Here is a 16,728-nt window from a genome sequence, read left to right on the forward strand (position 1 = left end):
AGAAAGAACAGAAGAAGTTCCTTCTTCTCTTTCTCTCCTGAGAAGACCCACAATCAGAACCTGGCCTGTGTTACTCAAGGCACAGACCCCACACCACGTCAATTATACAACTTGGAAAAAAAAAAAAAACCCACAGTGTAGAGTTGCATTGCTGGCTGGCAGAGGAGAGAACCTGGTGATCCCAGGACACCAGTGGAGGAAATAGATCCCTAAAACAGCTATTTGTTATATATATTTTATTGAAAAAAATTTTACATCAAAATAGTTTGGCAAACTGTAAAAGTATACATAAGTGCAAATATATCCTTCTTTTAAAATACAAGCAAAGTGTGAGTATACACGAAAATCATAAAAATATCTTTAAAATATGGTGGTAGAAAACAACCTTGTAAAAAAACGTTGTATTGTCACAATACTGAAAACCACTTTCTTAAACTAGACACATTGTTTCTAAATACTTTCTTAATAATGTTCTTTGGCACCTGTATCCAAACAGTGTTTGGCGAAACAGAACTCTCTTACTTGGCTAGGCAACAAGATGAGGCTTTCTTGAAGTCTTGTGCTTAGCACTGCCTTTTTGAAAAGCACAAAAATTTTCATAGACAAAGAAAAACACACACACACAACTTGCGTTTTTCAGACCCTGATTACAGAAGGTAATGAAGATCCCAGAGTTACATGTTTATGTTTTTCATGTGGTAACTTTTTACCATCTCTGCTAAGAAGTTGAGTTCTCAGTTGGCTCTCCCCCTCACTGGGAGCCTGCACATATTCATATGAGGGGCATTACTTTACCAGGGGCTGTCCTTCTACCAATGGTAGACAAGTATCCGTGAACAGCGCTGGCCTGGGGATTCTGGCTAAGTGACTGGTGTGCTACTTACAGCTAGCGCCGTGCATATTGTGGGAGTCCACCTCAGTTACTTCTGCCCTGTGGAGGAAGAGAGCCGAGAGCGGCCTTGGCATGGCCTCCTTCCCTCCATTCACATGACACAGGGCTTAATATCCTGGCAGACGCTCTGGTGGTGGTGATGGTGATAATATGGCCCGCTTGCAGAGGGATGGAAAGAAGAAATGCCATTAAAGTTGAGGACAAAATCTTTTCTGTCGCACACTGGGGTAGAGTGATGCTGGTATCGAGGCAGTCCCACTGAAAGACGAAAGAAAAGAAAAACTCTTCACAAACAGTCTGAGGATGGGACATATCACTTTTTAAATTTTAACTTAACTCATGCCTTATTTTGATTCAGGGTGAGAAAGGGGTTGATGTGTCCTTTTGTCTATTGTAACAAAACTGGTAGAGCAAACCCAATCTCCAGAAGTTTCTCAAAGTTTCAAACTGAGTCCGAGGAGGACTCTGCCATCACTATGTTTTGTTTTGATGTTACCCGCAAAGAGCACGGTCTTCCTCTCAACCGAGTTGTAGAGTGTCTGAATTCCCCTATTATTCCTGGAGTCTCACCACAGCTTTAATCGCAGGGGGGGGGGGGGCACCAACACGGGAACCATTTGGCCCAGGCTCTCTGATGGGGTCCTTAAACGCAGGGCTCCTGGACATTGCTGCCAAAGCCCCAGCTGCAGAGGCCAAGTCCCCTGCCCCAGAAACGCCACTGTCGCTCCCACTTCTAGTTTCAAGCCTCCTGTCTTATTTCCCAACTAAGTGGCCCAGTCAGAGTAGCAGGTCACAGCAGGGATTATTCTTTGTCCCAAAAGGAGGTGACAGAAAACAACCCCTTTGCAAGACAAAGGGCCTGGAAGGAAAGTGCAGGTCATCGTAGGTCCTGAAAGTCGCAGGCTTCCTCTAGAGAAGCCCGACTCCAGGGAGCAGATAATGTCCTTCCATAAGCGCTCAGCTGCAGACCCAGACGTCCGGCAGCGCGGGCAGCCCCTGACAGAGTTCCGGGATGGCAGAGGACCGAGACGGCTCTCAGTCCTCTCCACTGGGGCCGCTCCTCTGCCGAGGCCCTGAGCCCGGCCGTTGGGCGCCAACCCACTGCCGACTTTTGCTTTTGTTTTCTCGGCGCCTCCTGGCCCCGGGGCGCACTGGCCCGCGGTGTCGCAGCGCGCCGGGGCCCAGACTTCTCCCGGATCGGGTCTGTTTCCGCACCGGGCTGGATTAGACCACTTAACCCGCGTCTTTCCTAGATACCCGTGCCTTATGGCACCATAAAGCACACGTTGGTGCCGGGCCGGATTCGATTTTCAAGTGCGTTAAAACCGTTTTCGCCCGCCCGCAGCGTTCGCGCCCTGCTCTCACCGCCTTGGCCTGGCAGCATCCCAGGGTTTACGGAGCCACCAGGCTAAGTGGTCCCTGACTTGGGCTACGTTTGTTGCCCGGTAACATCTATTGTCGCCAACGGCGCGCCGCACTGCTCTCGTAAAGCAGCAATAGGTCCTTGCGCTCCGGTGTGTGCTTGTTGTTCTCTACACACAGGTGCCTTCACCCATCACGTTACAGCACTTCTCGGTGCCACTTCTATGATCTCAAAATAGCGGGACCCAGAGCTAAAGTCATACCTTAAGACCGAAGGCCGTCGTCAGCTCTTTGATGTGATCAGTGAGGGATAAAAGCCCTAGCTCCATCTTGAAAGGCTCACAGTACTTAACGAGGACTGCGGGGCCTCCCTGAGCACGCGGACCTTGGCCTCCCTGTCTGGAGTGGGACCGCGGTCCCCGGTGGGTGTGCCGTGTGTGTGTGTGTGTGTGTGTGTGTGTGTGTGCGTGTGCGCGCGCGCGCGCGTGTGCGTCTGCTGGGGGAGATCTTCTTGGCCCACAGTCTCGGCCCTGCTGGGCCTCCCGGCTCCTCGCTAGGCCCTAGTCTCTCGGTGGCCCGCGGCCCCGCGGGCGGCGCACTCCTAACCAGGCGTCCTCGAACCCAGCCTGCTCCTGCTGAGCCCCTATCTCCTGTCGACTAGAGGTTGCCAACTAGGGCGGGGGGGGGGGGGGCGACAGAAGAAAGGGACCGGACCCAGAAGACAAGGGAAGGAGCAAAGCGTCCCGGTAGGCTTTGGCCCAATCCATGGCCTCCCCAGCATCCCTAAGCTCTCCCCCAAAGGTCGTGCAAGACTCTCCGGGAAGGTCGCTGCGGGAGGCCGGCGTGCTTTGGTTCGCCGTTTTCGTTCTCCAAGTGTCCTGTTTCCGGATCCCCGAATTTCTGGGACTTGTGCGTGTGCCCCGATGTACTAGGTGGGGCGAAGGTGGTCTCAAAGAAGAATCCTAAGTCTCTTTCTTTTGAGTTCTTTTGTTTTTAATTTTTAGTGTAGTCTCACTGCAGCTGCGAAACCTCAGAATCTGGGTTTAAAGTGAGTAGAGCCTGTGTGGAGAGGGAGAACAGGGAAAGCAAGGAGGGCAGCGGGCAGGGCGGGAGAGAAGTGGGCAGGAGAGTGGGGGAGTGGGCGCCGTCCTGGGGTGAGCAGTGATTGACAGCCAGTCCCAGGGGATTAAAAAAAGAGAGAGAGGGAAAGGTCGTCTGTATTGGTTACTTGTTGAAATTCCCATAAAAATTGAACAAGACTCTGCTCTCAGTGGGTTAAGTCAGGCTAAAATCCTCTCCCGTGTGGTCCTGCCGAGACTGTCTTTGTTTAGTTAACCTCTGAGACCCGCATTTAAAAGGCCTATTTGGGAAATTTCACTGTCCAGGGAACCATCTTTTTGCCCATTTCTGGGCTTTCCGTGTCCCTTGAAGCTCTTGTGGTACACTGATTCACAAACATGTATATGTATGCATCATCCTGTGACATATTTTTAAATGGGGCGAAAGGTAAGTGTGAGCTAGAGCACCATTTGATGGGCAAATTAGCCTGATTTTAATCCGCAGGCTGTGGATGCTTCAGAGGGGTTAGTTAATGTGAGAGTTTATCTCCACTGTCCCCGTAAATATGGCTAAATATTCAAATTACCTCCTCCACCCCATCTCTCCCCCTCCTACCTTTCATCGCCTTTGGCAAGTCAATAAATTTTCATAATCTTCAACCAACATAATTTACACCAGCAACACAAGTGAAGTCCAAGAGGCAAATATTTCTTGGGGAGGGGGGCACAATGTGGCCTCAGATCCTTCTGACCTAGGAAAGACTGGCCTCACCAAGGTTGGTGCTCTGTGTTGGGAGGTAAGGGGCTCCTCAACAGGCTGTTGCCCCTCCCCACTAGAAACACCTCCCTTCTGTGAAAGATCCTGCCCTCCCCCCCCTCCCCCCCCCCCCCCCCCCCCCGCTTTCTTCTCTGCCCTTCCCTCATTTCCCCTCCTCTCGACTCCTGCCCAGTTGCAACCCCTCCCCACCCACACCCTCAAGATACAGAACATCTCCCTTTCTGACGTTTACTTTGGGAGGAAAGCACAGCAAAACAAACTAAACACAGTCACACACAAAGGGAAGCAGATACAGCTCTTTGGCCAGGCTCCCCCAAGAACATTCTTTCTCTCTAAGCTAAGTCGGTCCTGAGACTTGAGACCTGCAGTCCATAGGGTCACCCAGAGACGCTAGGGAGGCAGGCGACTTTGCACCATCCTCTTGGCAGTGCAAATTCTGGAGTCCCAGCTCTTGGCCAAAGCTATGAGAGAAGGCAGTATGACCTCAATCTCTCCCCCTGATGGATAAGGTTCCCGTTCCCCTCAGCACCCGCTCCTCCCAGTGCCTTCAGACCCCTAGGTTTCGGCGACTCCCTGGAAGTTGCAGTAGCCTGGGAGCCCGAAAGCTTAGATAGAGGCGACGCCTCCAGCGGGCCGCTACCGGCTCACTGCGTTACCTGAGAGGTCCTCGCGGGCGTTCTGGTGCAGGTAGCTCTGCTCCAGCGAGTAGGAGGACATGCTCGAATGCAGGCCTGCAGAGGCCGCGGGGTTGCTGCTGGGAGTCAGGGAGGGCGGCTGCTTGAGGTAAGGCGAGGCGCCGGGCGAGCTCCAGTGCGCCGCAGGGCTCGTGTAGGGAGAGTGGCACTCGATGGCGCTTGCCATTGCTGGGGACGAGGGCACTGGGCTGCTGCTGCTGTCCGGGCCGTAGTCCCCTCCGCCGCCACCCCCAGCCGCGCCGACGCCCCCAGGCCCGGCGGGCACAGGGCAACTGGCCATGTAGGTGGAGCCCGGGTTGGGCGACATATGCGGGACGTGGTGGTGATGGTGGTGGTGCGGGTGCGCGTGGCTCGGGGCGCCTGTGCTTGCGTCATAGCCCGCGGGCATCATGTCGAGGCCGCCGTAGCCACCCTGCCCGTGGCAACCGAGCGGCGCCGATGGGGGCGCCTGGAAGTCGAAGCCCTGCGGCAACAGTGAGGCCCCAAAGCCCAAGCCGCTCACTACGCGGTGGTACATGGGCTTGAGCGCCTGGCATTTCCGCCTGAAGCCGCGCGGCCGGCGGCGGAACGAGCCTTCCTCGAACATGAACTCACTGGCTGGGTCGATGGTCCAGTAGTGACCCTTGCCGGGTCGCCCGAGGCCCTTGGGCAGCTTGATGAAACACTCGTTGAGAGAGAGATTGTGGCGCACGGAGTTCTTCCAGCCCTGGTAGGCGCCGCGAAAGAAGGGAAAGCGCGCCTGCAGGAACTGGTAGATCTCGCTGAGTGTCAGGCGCTTGCTGGGCGAGCTCTGTATGGCCATGACGATGAGCGCGATGTACGAGTAGGGAGGCTTCTCTGGCCGCCGCAGCCCCGAGCTCGCCTTCTTGGCGCCCCCGCTCCCCGCGCTCGCGCCGCCGCCGCCGCCGCCGCCCGCGCTCTTGCAGGCTGCCGAGGAGGCGCTGGCCGAGTTGGAGGCGGAGGAGGAGGAGGCACAGGAGGCGGAGGACGACGACGAAGACGACGAGGTGGTCTCCAGGGCGGCGGTGGCGGGCGGCGGGCTCATCAAGGCGGCCTGGAGCGCGCCGGGGGCCGGGCTGCACGCGCGGCGGAGCGGGGCCGGCGGCGGGCGCGGCGGGGGCGGCGGCGGCCCGCCCTCGGTGGTCATCTGGGACCCGTGAGCCAGGCCGGGCCGCGGGGGCGGGCCCGGGGCCGGGAGTGGAGGCGCCGGAACGGGGTCGGCCCAGAAGCCCGGCGAGCGCCCTAGACCGCCGCTCGGGCTGCAGCGGTGGCCACTGCGAGCCAGAGCTTCGGCGTTGCCTCCCTCAGCTCCGCTGGGGCTTCTGGCGGCGGCGGCGGCGGCGGGCCGGAGGCAACGCCCGGCGCATCCCTCCCCGGAGCCTCGGGCCCTTGTCTTGCGCAACGGCCTCCGGTCCCGAGGAACCAAAGCGGCCCGGCGCAGGGCAGCTGCGCCCGCGAGCTGGGACCGCGGCAGGGACCCCGGGGACGAGCCCGACGTCTCCCTTCAGGAGCGCTCCTCGCTCTGTCTCTCAGACTTCCTCCCTCCCGCGCCCTCCCCCCGGCCACCCTCCCTCCCTCTCTCCGTCCCTCCACCCCCACCCCGCCCTGCCCCCTCCACTCTCCGCGCCGCCTCGGGGAGGGAGCGCTCGGCCTCAACGCTCACTCCTCCCCCCTCCCAACCTGGCTGCAGTCTCCAGCTCTTATCTTGCTCCCCTCTCTCCAGGGTTCTCCTCGGCCTTTTAATTCTTCTCTCGGCCACTTTCCCTCTCACCTACCCACCCTCTTTCAAAAAGAGGGACTACAGACTCATTCACATTTTGCTAGGACGACCCCCATCCCCAGCAAAACTCGACCACCTATAACTTTATGAAATCTTCTTTCTCGTTGCCCCTTACAGCACCCCTGCCTCTCATCCCCAAAACCAGCCAACCCCTCAGAGCGGACCCACCCATTCTTCTCCTCTCCGTTCTCCTCCTCCTTTCCCTCTGCTCTCTCCTCCGCCCTCCTCTCCCTCCATTCACCCCCACCCGGTCTTCATCCCCCTCCTCATATCCCTCCCGCCTCCCCCTTTTCTCCTCCCCCTCCTCCTTCCTCCTTCTCCTCCTCCTCCTCATCCTCCTCCTGTCTCATCCTGGGCCGAATGGTGCGGCCGCTGGTGCTGGTGCTGCCCTCGCCGCCCGCCGGGAGCCTCCTTAGCTGCCTTCCCCCTGTGCCCGCACTGACACCATCTGTCAACTTCATTTAGACATTGCAGCCCTCAGCCACACGCCAGGGTGTCACACGCCCAAAGGTAAAGTTCTATCCTCTCTCTTTCTGACAGGGTCTGTAAGCTCCGCCAACAGTTGCTTAGCAGAGGGCGACAAGCTGGGGCGCCGCAGAGACTCCCTCCCCGCCCCCCGTGCCTCCCCGCCGCTCCCCGTTGCTGCGAAGGAGCAATCCTGGAACAGTTTCGGAACTTTAAGCAGAGGGGTATAGATAGAGAAAAAACCAAAGTTTAGAGACTCTGGAAATCCAGTCGAATAGGATTCATGTTTGCGTTTGTTTCCACTTCCTTTCCTTTTTCCATCTGATGTTTCGAAAGAAAAGAAAAGAAAAAAAAGGAAAGAAAGAAAAAATGCAGAAAGAAGGCTGACACTGAGTGAGATAAGTGAGATAGCTGTATTTATATTCAGTCCTGAAGGGGTAACTGTCACTAGATTTACAATCCTTAGTCTCAATGCTGTCCACCAAAAAACTGTGCCATCTTGAAACTACCTTATATAGGAGAACACTCCACCCCAGTGTGGCCAATTCTTCTCTAAGTAAGAGTCAGGCTGGGAGAGAGGATGTGCCCTCGGGAGGAATCACTTCCAATGAGACCCGACAGTTAGTTATTGGATTACACGTGCAAGGAAATGTAGTCTGACCAGGGACAGGGGCTGGAAGTGGGAGGAGGAGAGCCGGAGGCCTGGGAGCTGGCCTGGCCACACAAGGACTGATGGGGGAGGCCCAGAAGGGAGGTGGTGCAGACCAGAGGACAAAATGGGAGGCTGGGCTGGGCACCTCTCTGTGTCTACTCCAAAGGGACTAAGGTGCAAGTATGTGTGCTGGGGAGCCTGAGGGGGGGGGGGGGGGGTAGGAAAAGAGAATCTGAGATTGGTCCGGGATCTAGAGAAAGGCCAGCTGCCAAAAGCCTTGGAACAGAACCGAGGCAGTGGGGTGGCACTAGCTATCTGTGCCCCTGGAGATACTGAATAGAGAATCTGCTCCTGACTGAGTGTGCTGGTGGGGCTGTAGAAGCTGAGGAGAGGGAGGAGTGGGAGGGGGGAAGCTGGGGGCTGGGCTGGGGCTGGCCCCAGACAGTGACCTGAAGTTGAGTGGAAGCAGGCTTTTTCCATCAAACCCTGCCTGGATACCACACACAGAGACCGAGTGTCAGTTTACTGCCCTGAGCCGGGCTCCTTTTCCCTAAGCTCCACAGTAATTAGACAAAGAAAACCTAAATTAGCTGAACAGGCGTCGACAGCTTCCTCCAGAGCACCCCTGGTACCTACATGGGAATGTGTCCGAAAATGGCTTGATTGTAGCTGAGAGTCAGCTAAGAAAACACGGCTAAAATGAACTCAGTTTACCGCTCATTTCCAATAGAAAAAAGAAACAAGTCAGTCTTTTCCGGATGGGATGTTTTGATTGAGTTGGGGTAGGGGTTTTGCAGTTGTTTCTACTTCTAAGAATTTCTTTCTGAATGACTTGGGAGCATATTTTGGGAATGGATACCCATTTATTCATGGTATTTTTTCTCGTACCCCCTTTTGTCATTTTACATGGAATAATTTAAATGTAAGTAAGTATACATGGTAGGCTCACTACATCAATGCTTTAAATGTCTGAAAAATAATCAAATACAACAGAAACTGGAGTGAGGAGGACACATAGTATCTAAAAAGAATCCCACTGACATAGCCTTCAGTGTGTGTGTGTGTGTGTGTGTGTGTGTGTGTGTGTGTGTGTGTTTAGTGGGAAGAGAACTGGCCCAGATGGAAACATAAGGAAAAGGAAGGCAATCATCTTATTTGTAGGTGGGGATGGTGGACAATAGATTTTGGGAAAATTCAGCAAGCAAGTCAATATCACTGTTGCTGAACCCTCTCTGACTGTCCACACCTAGGAATTCTATGTACATTGGATCTCAGACCCTAAAAGGTTTTAGGGCGCAGAGACTGAAGAATAAAAACCACCTACCCTAAAATCCAAGCAGGCTAAAATAGCAGGGATTTTTAAAGGCTCCCTTTCCTATCCAATCCAAGTGACAATGGTATCCATTTTACCTAAACTCTTCAAACTTGCAAGAAACACCTCTTATACTTTGCTGAGTGTTACAGGAAGCTAGACAGGTCTTAGAAAGTCTGTAGGCATTGTAGTTACAGTTCCAGCCAGGAGCAGCTCAGCTGTCTTGAAGCCTTTTTCTCTCTCCGGGGATCTAAATACTGCTCTGCACTCCACAAAAAATATGGAGGTTGGTGACCTTAGTTATCTGAGCAGGAAGAGGCTTTTCTCTGAAATTCTTTCTTGGAGACCCCACTTTTGCCTATGGAAACTTCCCCTGACAGGGACCGCCAAATCAAGAAATACTAACCCTCGAATTTGTTCCTTATAGACTTCACAGGTAGAAGCTTTTCCACTCACATCATGTCACCACCACCTGACCTAAGTACAGTTATCTCCCCTTAGCCATAAGGAGGCTGGGGTTCAGAAAGATCAGATGACTCACTCCAAGTCACACCTGGGGAAATAACAAAGCTGGCCTATAGTGGTGGGGGGGGGGGGTCTGGGATCCCAATCCAGTGCTGCTTCCACACATTGCAGTGAAACCTCTCAACTTTGTTTTAATTACTGATTTATACAGATCTCCTGGGTAAGAATGCATGCAGTAACAAGTCATGTCAAATTCTTTATCCCTGGCAAGAATATCTGAATTTCTGTTTAGCAGACAGTTTAAGAGGAAAGTTGTCTCTGCAACATAGCCTTGCTTAGGACAGTTCCCTCTCTCCGAAGTCCTTTCTTATGGTGGTGAGCTCTTCCTTACTTTCATTGCCTTATAAACAATAAAAATCTAGATTTATTTTTTCTTACTGGAAGGAAAGTTATTATGGTTCGTTAAAATGAATATAGATGAGGGGCGCCTGGGTGGCGCAGTCGGTTAAGCGTCCGACTTCAGCCAGGTCACGATCTCGCGGCCCGTGAGTTCGAGCCCCGCGTCAGGCTCTGGGCTGATGGCTCGGAGCCTGGAGCCTGTTTCCGATTCTGTGTCTCCCTCTCTCTCTGCCCCTCCCCCGTTCATGCTCTGTCTCTCTCTGTCCCAAAAATAAATAAAAAACGTTGAAAAAAAAATTAAAAAAAAAATGAATATAGATGAGCCCAGGCTGCTCCTTGCTTAACCAGAAATACAGGGCGTCGAGTGCAACCGCCCTCTGTCCATCCTCGGTGCTCTGACCCTCTTTGGTTGACTGTGTCTGCCTGGGCTGCGGGTTCCTTTCCCGCTCCAAACCCCAAGGCCCCGCCCCTGCTCCTGCGCTGGGGAATGTAAACTTCGGGAAGCTTGGGTTTCTCCGATTTTGTTTTGTAATCGGCGTTTCATTCTAGGAAATCTCTTCATTATTGCGGTTTAAATTTTATGTTCTTAGCATACTTCCTCTGCTTCGTGGGTTTTACATGAAATGGCTTAGACTAAACCAGTTACCCACCGGAGAGACGCATCCGCACCGACACTGTTTACCGCCTTCCAAGACCTCTCCTCCTCGGGACACTCTAGCTCTGCTTGCCTCTCCCTTCCTTCCGTCAGCCCGGCCTGAGCAAAGCCTCTTCCCAAATCGGTCTGTAACTGACCACTGTATTCACCCTGTGTTTTGGTACAAAGTTAATATGTGTAGAGGATTCTCTAGCTCCTGCGAGGCCTTTCTAGATGGGGACGGTGGGAACTCAATGCTGAGGCGCAGGGAGTGTCAGCTTGTTTGAGGAAACCAAGGAAGACCACGAGCCTGCACGACGCAGAGGCCCCCCTAGAAATTTTAATTTATAATAGAAAATCTGGCCAGGAGGCCAGGAGGCCAGGAGGCCAGGAGAAGGCGCCCAGGAGAGGGAACTTGGTGAGGAGGGTTAATGGTGGGAATTTTACACCCTTCTCAGTGTCTGCTCTTCTTCCTCGGTCCAGAAACCCCCAGACCTCCGGGCTTGAATGAACACCAGCCACCCAATTCCAAATGTTTATTTGGATAGATTCTTCCGCTCTCCAAACGCCTGTCCCGGGCAGGGCTTTTAATAGCCACCTTCCTGAGAGATCCGCGGAAAGCCCCCATCTCCTGGGCCTGGAGGTAGACCTGATTTGATACCTGGCTTGGCCTAGTCTGAGGTGCTTGAGGAGGAAGTAAAAAGGGGTCCAATCTTCCAGAGGCCCATATGGCGACTGCGCCTCTTCCTGTCTCCACGCTTCTCAGATTTCAAGGCCCTAGAGCCCTTCAGTTGGGAGACACAACTTTGGTATACTTCCAGGAACAGGACCCATCTGCCCTCAGGCCCTGACCCAGGTGCCAGCGCATTGGTACCAGGCAGGGCACCTTGAGAGCTCAAGCGGACCAGTGGACCACCCTTAGGCTTCTTCCACCGCCTACTGCGTTTATGGGTGGGGCTTGAGAAGAAGGTTTCCATCGTAGGCATTGCCATTCCTCCTAAAAGGCAGCTCTGATGCCTGCAGCAACAAGAGAAAAGGGGCAGTGCTGGGAAAGACACAGTCGGTGCGCCCCTCCGACGGGCAGGAATGAGAGGACTCCCAGCAGCCAAGGAAAATTAGAGAAGCCTGTCCCACACATTCCCAGTCTTGGGAGGAAAAAAGGCAGAAGCAAGTGTGGGTGCTGGTGCCCCTCAGCACGGAAATTTTGCATCCACTTGTGCTGCTGTGAGGGAAGTCCCCGTTGATGAAACAAACCAGTGAGGCCAGGGCCTCTCAGGATATTTTGAGCTCGGCATTACTTCTGCGCCCACCTTGCTGTGCCTCCAGCCGCGGGGCCCGCGCGCCCCCTACTCTGTGGCACCACGCTTTTGAGGCGCCCCTCGCCCACTGCTTCTGCCTGTCTAACCAGGCTCAGGAAGAAGGTGGCTGGGCCCCACGCGCTCAGCGCACAACCAGCCGGAGGGACAGGACCACCTGGGAGGCGCCCTTGGGTCCGGAGAGGTTAGCCTCAGGCAGTGAACGAGGGAGGACGCTCGCGGTGGGCTGCGGAATTCATCAGCCAAACGCGTCCGGAGGTTGCAAGGATTTGTCTCCAACGCCCCCCGACGTAGGAGCTTCGCCGGCCCGCTGTGGGGCGGCAGGTCGGGAGGCGCCCTGGAGGTCCCAACTCAGCCGTGGTCAGTTTTTCTTCACGTGTTTGACTTGTCTCGTCTCCCTTTGCCCTCCCCTCCCCCCAAATAAATAAATATCTCCAAGGGCAGCGAACTCCGCGGGCGCCGGGCCCTGCGCGCCGCGCCGCGATGGATGAACTTCCTGGAGCATCAAAACTCCCCTCCTGTCCTCCCTGCTGAGCTCAGGATATGGGGCGCGCTTGCTTCTCTTCAGAAAAGGAAACGTAGCTCTTCCAAAAATATAAATCAGCGCTGACGTCCAAATATTTCTTTTGTCCTCCAGCATCCTCTGTGGGAATAAATAAAACGTGCTCGGCGCCCAGAGCCTGACTCGGGACCTCAGGCGCCCAGACGCCGCCTTGGAGGAGCTGCCTTTCGGGAGCCCTTCTTGTCATCCATCCCCCATTACTCTCCTCCCTGCCCCCAGACCCCGGTCTGTCAGTGGATCCCTGTTTTGGGATGCGGCCTGACCCTTGGTCGTGGAAGGAGGACAGCTCGTTGGTGGACCCTGGGGCGCAGAGGACGAAAGGCCCCGCGAGGCCAGCACCGGGGGGAAGCGAGCGCGGGCCAGTGCTAGGACAGAAGAAGAGACCGGGAAAACACCGGAGACCGTGGCTCTCTGAGAAAGCTGAGGCCTCCTATCCTAGATGAAGCCCCAAAGCTGCCTCTCTAAGCTGGCCTTGCTTTTGAGATTTCCAGTCTTCCCAGGGAGCTAGCAGTCTCCCGTTTCCCTATCGGCATTCAGTAGTCCATGTCTGCGGCCTACACGACCCTGCGTGGGGCATCTCTGAAGGCTGTTGCCCATGAGAAGGAAGGGGGCTTTTCAGCGTCAGAGGCTACCTCATTTCCTTGGCTTGGTTCTAGGTGTTGATCCCATGAAAGCCAAGGGATGGCTTGAGCCGGATCATCCTTACCCCCCACCCTAAATTTCCCTCCTCCAATTTGTGAGAGATGGACAGATTTTGTTTGGGGCTTCGAAAAGAAATCTATAGAAACAGAAGGCTCCTAGTGCAAGACGGACTGATGTTGGCTCTGGAACCTCCACTTCCTGCTCTCTTGACACCATGGTGTTGAGAGCCCACCAGCCTTTCGGCTGTCACCCCTTCCTACCCCCAATGAGTCACCCTGCGGCATCCTTGCGGTGAAGCCCAAAAGGGTTCCGTGGCTGAAGGATCCTGGCAAGGAGTCTCCACCTGCCCGGGGCCCATTTGCCCTCTCTCATTCCCTCATACCCTTCCCCTTGGCCGCAAATATTCTTTTCCAGGCCTGGTTCCTCCAGGCCGGGAGGTGGGGGCTGTTTTCCAGCTGCCCCCTCCCCTCTCCAGGGGGGTCTTTATTGATGAGCTGCCTGGAAAAACCCCCGCCCAAAACGTCCCAGAAGGGTTTAGACAATCCATCACCCACCACTTCAAGAATGCTTCCTCCCTTTCAAACACAATCCTCGCACACCAGGCGGGCTGCGGTGGGGAGGGGCGCGCACTTGAAAAGAAAGCAGCTATATAATCAACGTCAAACCATCCCGCAACCTTTCGGAAACAGGGACTCAGGCCAAAAATCTCTCCAAATGATTTACGCGGCCCTCGTCGCCCTCCCCTCCATCCTCTGCTTTGACTCTCCCCTGTGCTTGCCGTCGCGCGGCCGGCACGGCAAACGCATATCCCTACTCTGCATTGAACATCAACACTAAAAGCTTTTCCGTGGCCGTAGTTTGCATTTTAGGAGAAAGCGTTTTTCGTCTTGGGGATCAAGGGGACATGCTTTGGGGCCTGGTCAGAGTGCCCTTGCTGGTGGGGAGGAGTGAACTGGGAAGGCTGGGCATGGATTTGTGGAGTCGTCAAATGAGTGTCACCTCCCCTCCCTCCAAAAATCCTTGGATTTTGCGGTGTTGCGGGCTGCGCCTCCCCTTTTCTTGGGTGCAATTGGAGGAAAAGCGGGAGTTCTTTTCATTTCCGCTGGGTGGCGCCAGGCTCTCGGGAATCGTGGTCGGAGAGGCTGCCCTGCGCTCCTCCAAAGGCGCAGCTCCCTCTCCCTCACCTGCCCAAGGTTTCTGACGCAGCCACTGAGGTCCGGGCTCCCCGCAGCCGCTTGTCCCAGACCCTAGGTTCCTTCAAAAATTATCGTCTGCCTAGTACTGGGTTGACCATCTTAGGGCACCTTTCCTACCCCCGCATGCCGTTAACATTTAAAGAAGAAAATAAGTTACGTACTTGGCACTGCTCTGTCGAAGTGCGCTCTCTCCGTGGCAATCATGCTTACGCCATGCTGAAGAAATTCAGGATTCAGTGCAGCTGTTTTGGTTTCTTGAAGCAAGGGGCAGAAGGCTGGGTCTTCATTTGTAAGTTACATACCCGGAGCTCCTGGCATTTTCCTGACATCTGGTAGAAAAGAGACAGACCACCGAACGTTTGGTGAAGCCAGTTCCAGTCGGCTGTTCAGCAAGGTATCCTGGAGAAGGCACTTTCTTCTGCCTTAGCGTTCTCATCCGTGAAGAGGTTCCAAGAACTCTTTCTCCTCTTCTGGGTCTACACTGACAGTAATACGACTTTTTGCTTTTATTATTTCTCATTCCTTTTGGCTGAAGAAAGCCAGGCAGCTTCCTAAATTTATGCTGGTGAAAGTCTACGAGATAAGGGGAACTTTGGAGGTCCTGTTGGGGAAGGCTGAATACAAAAGACAGGCGATCAACAGGTAGGAGTGAACTGGGATTCCAGAAAGCCAAGGGAACTAGATAGATTTCGGACCTGAGCCGAAGATGTCAACCACCGGTCTTCCTCTGCAACATGATCATAAGGAACTGTTTTTTTCTACTGCAACTGACTTTTATTTTTAAAATTCTAAAAATTAGATTTATATACAATAAAGCACACTTATTTACATGAAAAAATTGAGATTTTATTTTTCTTTTTACACTTTTATTTAAAATGAAAAGGCTCATAGTACACAGAAGTAGAGAGGGTATACAATGAGCTCTCTCTTCAATACCCATCACCTAGATATAACAATTATGAAGATTTTGCCACACTTGCTCCATTTTTCTTTTCTATTTTCATTTTGCTGAAATATTTTAGGGCAAATCCAGACATCATGTTTTAAAAGTGCACCTTATTACTCCTTAACACACCCACCAGTTCTAGCTCTTTCATACCTAAAATTATATTTTGGTGCAGACAAGCACACTTCCTTGGGGAAATTGGAAATAGGCTGGAACATTGTTCTGGATGTGTATCTTACAAACAGAACTTTCCATCTTTCTCCCCCCTCCTCCCAAGTGACTTCCAGCCCCAAATATCTAGAGTTTCTCCTGGCTGCTAAAACTGCTAAGAAGTATACAAACTTTCCCTCCCCCACCTTCACTGGGGTTGGGTGAGTACTTTAGCAGTAAGCTGTGAAAAGGGGAGTTAACCCCACATTGCTTCCATATATGCATACCAGATCACACATACAGAATTTATCACAAGATCACATGTGGCCTTTGAATATATCTATCCCTATGTATGTGTGTATATGTTTATCCGTATAGTATACTATCCATATAGTAGTTTCCAAATCATTTACCCAGACCAGGAAATAATTTTTCATACTATTTGGAAGTGCTTGTGAGAAGATTTTGGGCTAGGGTGGAGGGGGAAAGGGATCCTGGGGGATGGCCCAGGAGGCACTGGTTGGTCTGTATCCCCAACCCTCAGTCCACACCAGGACTCTGTACAAATATTTCAGAAATATTTGTTATTGACTTGTCTGATTTTTTCTGCTCCCTCAAATAATATATGTTACCTTTGTTCTTAGCATTTCCCTCATCCTCAGAGCAGATGAATAGTGACATGATGCTCATAGGTGTCTTTAGATTTTGTTTGACAATTGCACCTGCTCCTGATGACCTTGAATAAGTCTGAGCTTCAATTCCTACTCTTTTTTTGTAAAATGGAAATAATAAAAATTTAAAAACAATACGTCCTTCTGTGATGATTACAAAGATGAAATAAAAATTGTAAAAGTACTAACATTTTGACATATACACATTTACACTGATATTTTTGGCCCAATCCAACAAAAGCGCCGTTTAGTCTTAAGGTACTTCTTTAAATTTTAGGCGTACTTGAGAAATTTCCTTCCCTGAGCAATCGCTTATATGCTCCTTGGTTTTGTCCCTAATAAGGAAATGATGGTGGGTCCATTGTCTACAAGTTTAAGTAAGTCCGCCTCTGAGGGCTGGGGTCTCTGCTCTCCGAGTGTGTTCAGGCTGAGGGTGGCGCTGCATGGCTCCACAGTGAACGGCTAATACTCCCTGGGAGTGGGGGAACGTTTCTCTTAGACGGGATCACGCGGCCCCTGGAGGAATCCGACTCTTTCGCAGCACCCGGGCTCAGACGCGCGCCCTCTCAGTGCGGTGGGTCCATGCCCGGTGGCCCGAACAGGGTACTGTGGCCAGGGTGCGGTGTGTGTGTGTGTGTGTGTGTGTGTGTGTGTGTGTGTGTGTGTGTAGCTGAGCTCTGTCAGAGGAGCTCACTGGAGTGACTACCTCGCGGAAGCTCCCGCTTAATAATGTTAGGTTTTTGAGCGGCCCAA

The 16,728-nt window shown here is 53.1% G+C and overlaps 1 protein-coding gene and 1 long non-coding RNA gene across 3 annotated transcripts; one reads left to right on the top strand and one right to left on the bottom strand.

Moving 5' to 3' along the window:
• Positions 1–221: 221 nt before the first annotated feature.
• On the bottom strand, positions 222–6,317 carry FOXF2 (forkhead box F2). The gene is made up of 2 exons (XM_019419918.2): positions 4,747–6,317; positions 222–1,150 (listed from the first exon to the last, which is right to left on the bottom strand). Exons 1-2 carry the CDS (start codon positions 5,930–5,932, stop codon positions 984–986), a joined length of 1,353 nt encoding a protein of 450 aa, XP_019275463.2. The 5' UTR covers positions 5,933–6,317; the 3' UTR covers positions 222–983.
• A 75-nt stretch (positions 6,318–6,392) lies between these two features.
• Positions 6,393–15,046, top strand: LOC109249487 (uncharacterized). 2 transcript variants are annotated; one of them, XR_008423068.1, is made up of 2 exons: positions 6,393–7,080; positions 10,976–15,046. It is a non-coding gene; the product is annotated as an uncharacterized LOC109249487 (long non-coding RNA). The 2 variants fall into 2 exon arrangements; XR_002072603.2 differs by having other exon boundaries at positions 6,393–7,075.
• The last annotated feature ends 1,682 nt before the right edge of the window (positions 15,047–16,728 follow it).

Source organism: Panthera pardus, unplaced genomic scaffold, assembly GCF_024362965.1.
Source record: "Panthera pardus isolate Hobbes unplaced genomic scaffold, ASM2436296v1 HiC_scaffold_17, whole genome shotgun sequence".
Lineage (NCBI taxonomy): Eukaryota > Metazoa > Chordata > Mammalia > Carnivora > Felidae > Panthera > Panthera pardus.

Coding starts and splice junctions, on each gene's coding strand:
- FOXF2 (XM_019419918.2), bottom strand. CDS start 5,932: ATGACCACCGAGGGCGGGCCGCCGCCGCCCCCGCCGCGCCCGCCGCCG. Junction 1,151..4,746: donor CGCCCGCGAGGACCTCTCAG/GTAACGCAGTGA, acceptor TTCGTCTTTCAG/TGGGACTGCCTCGATACCAG.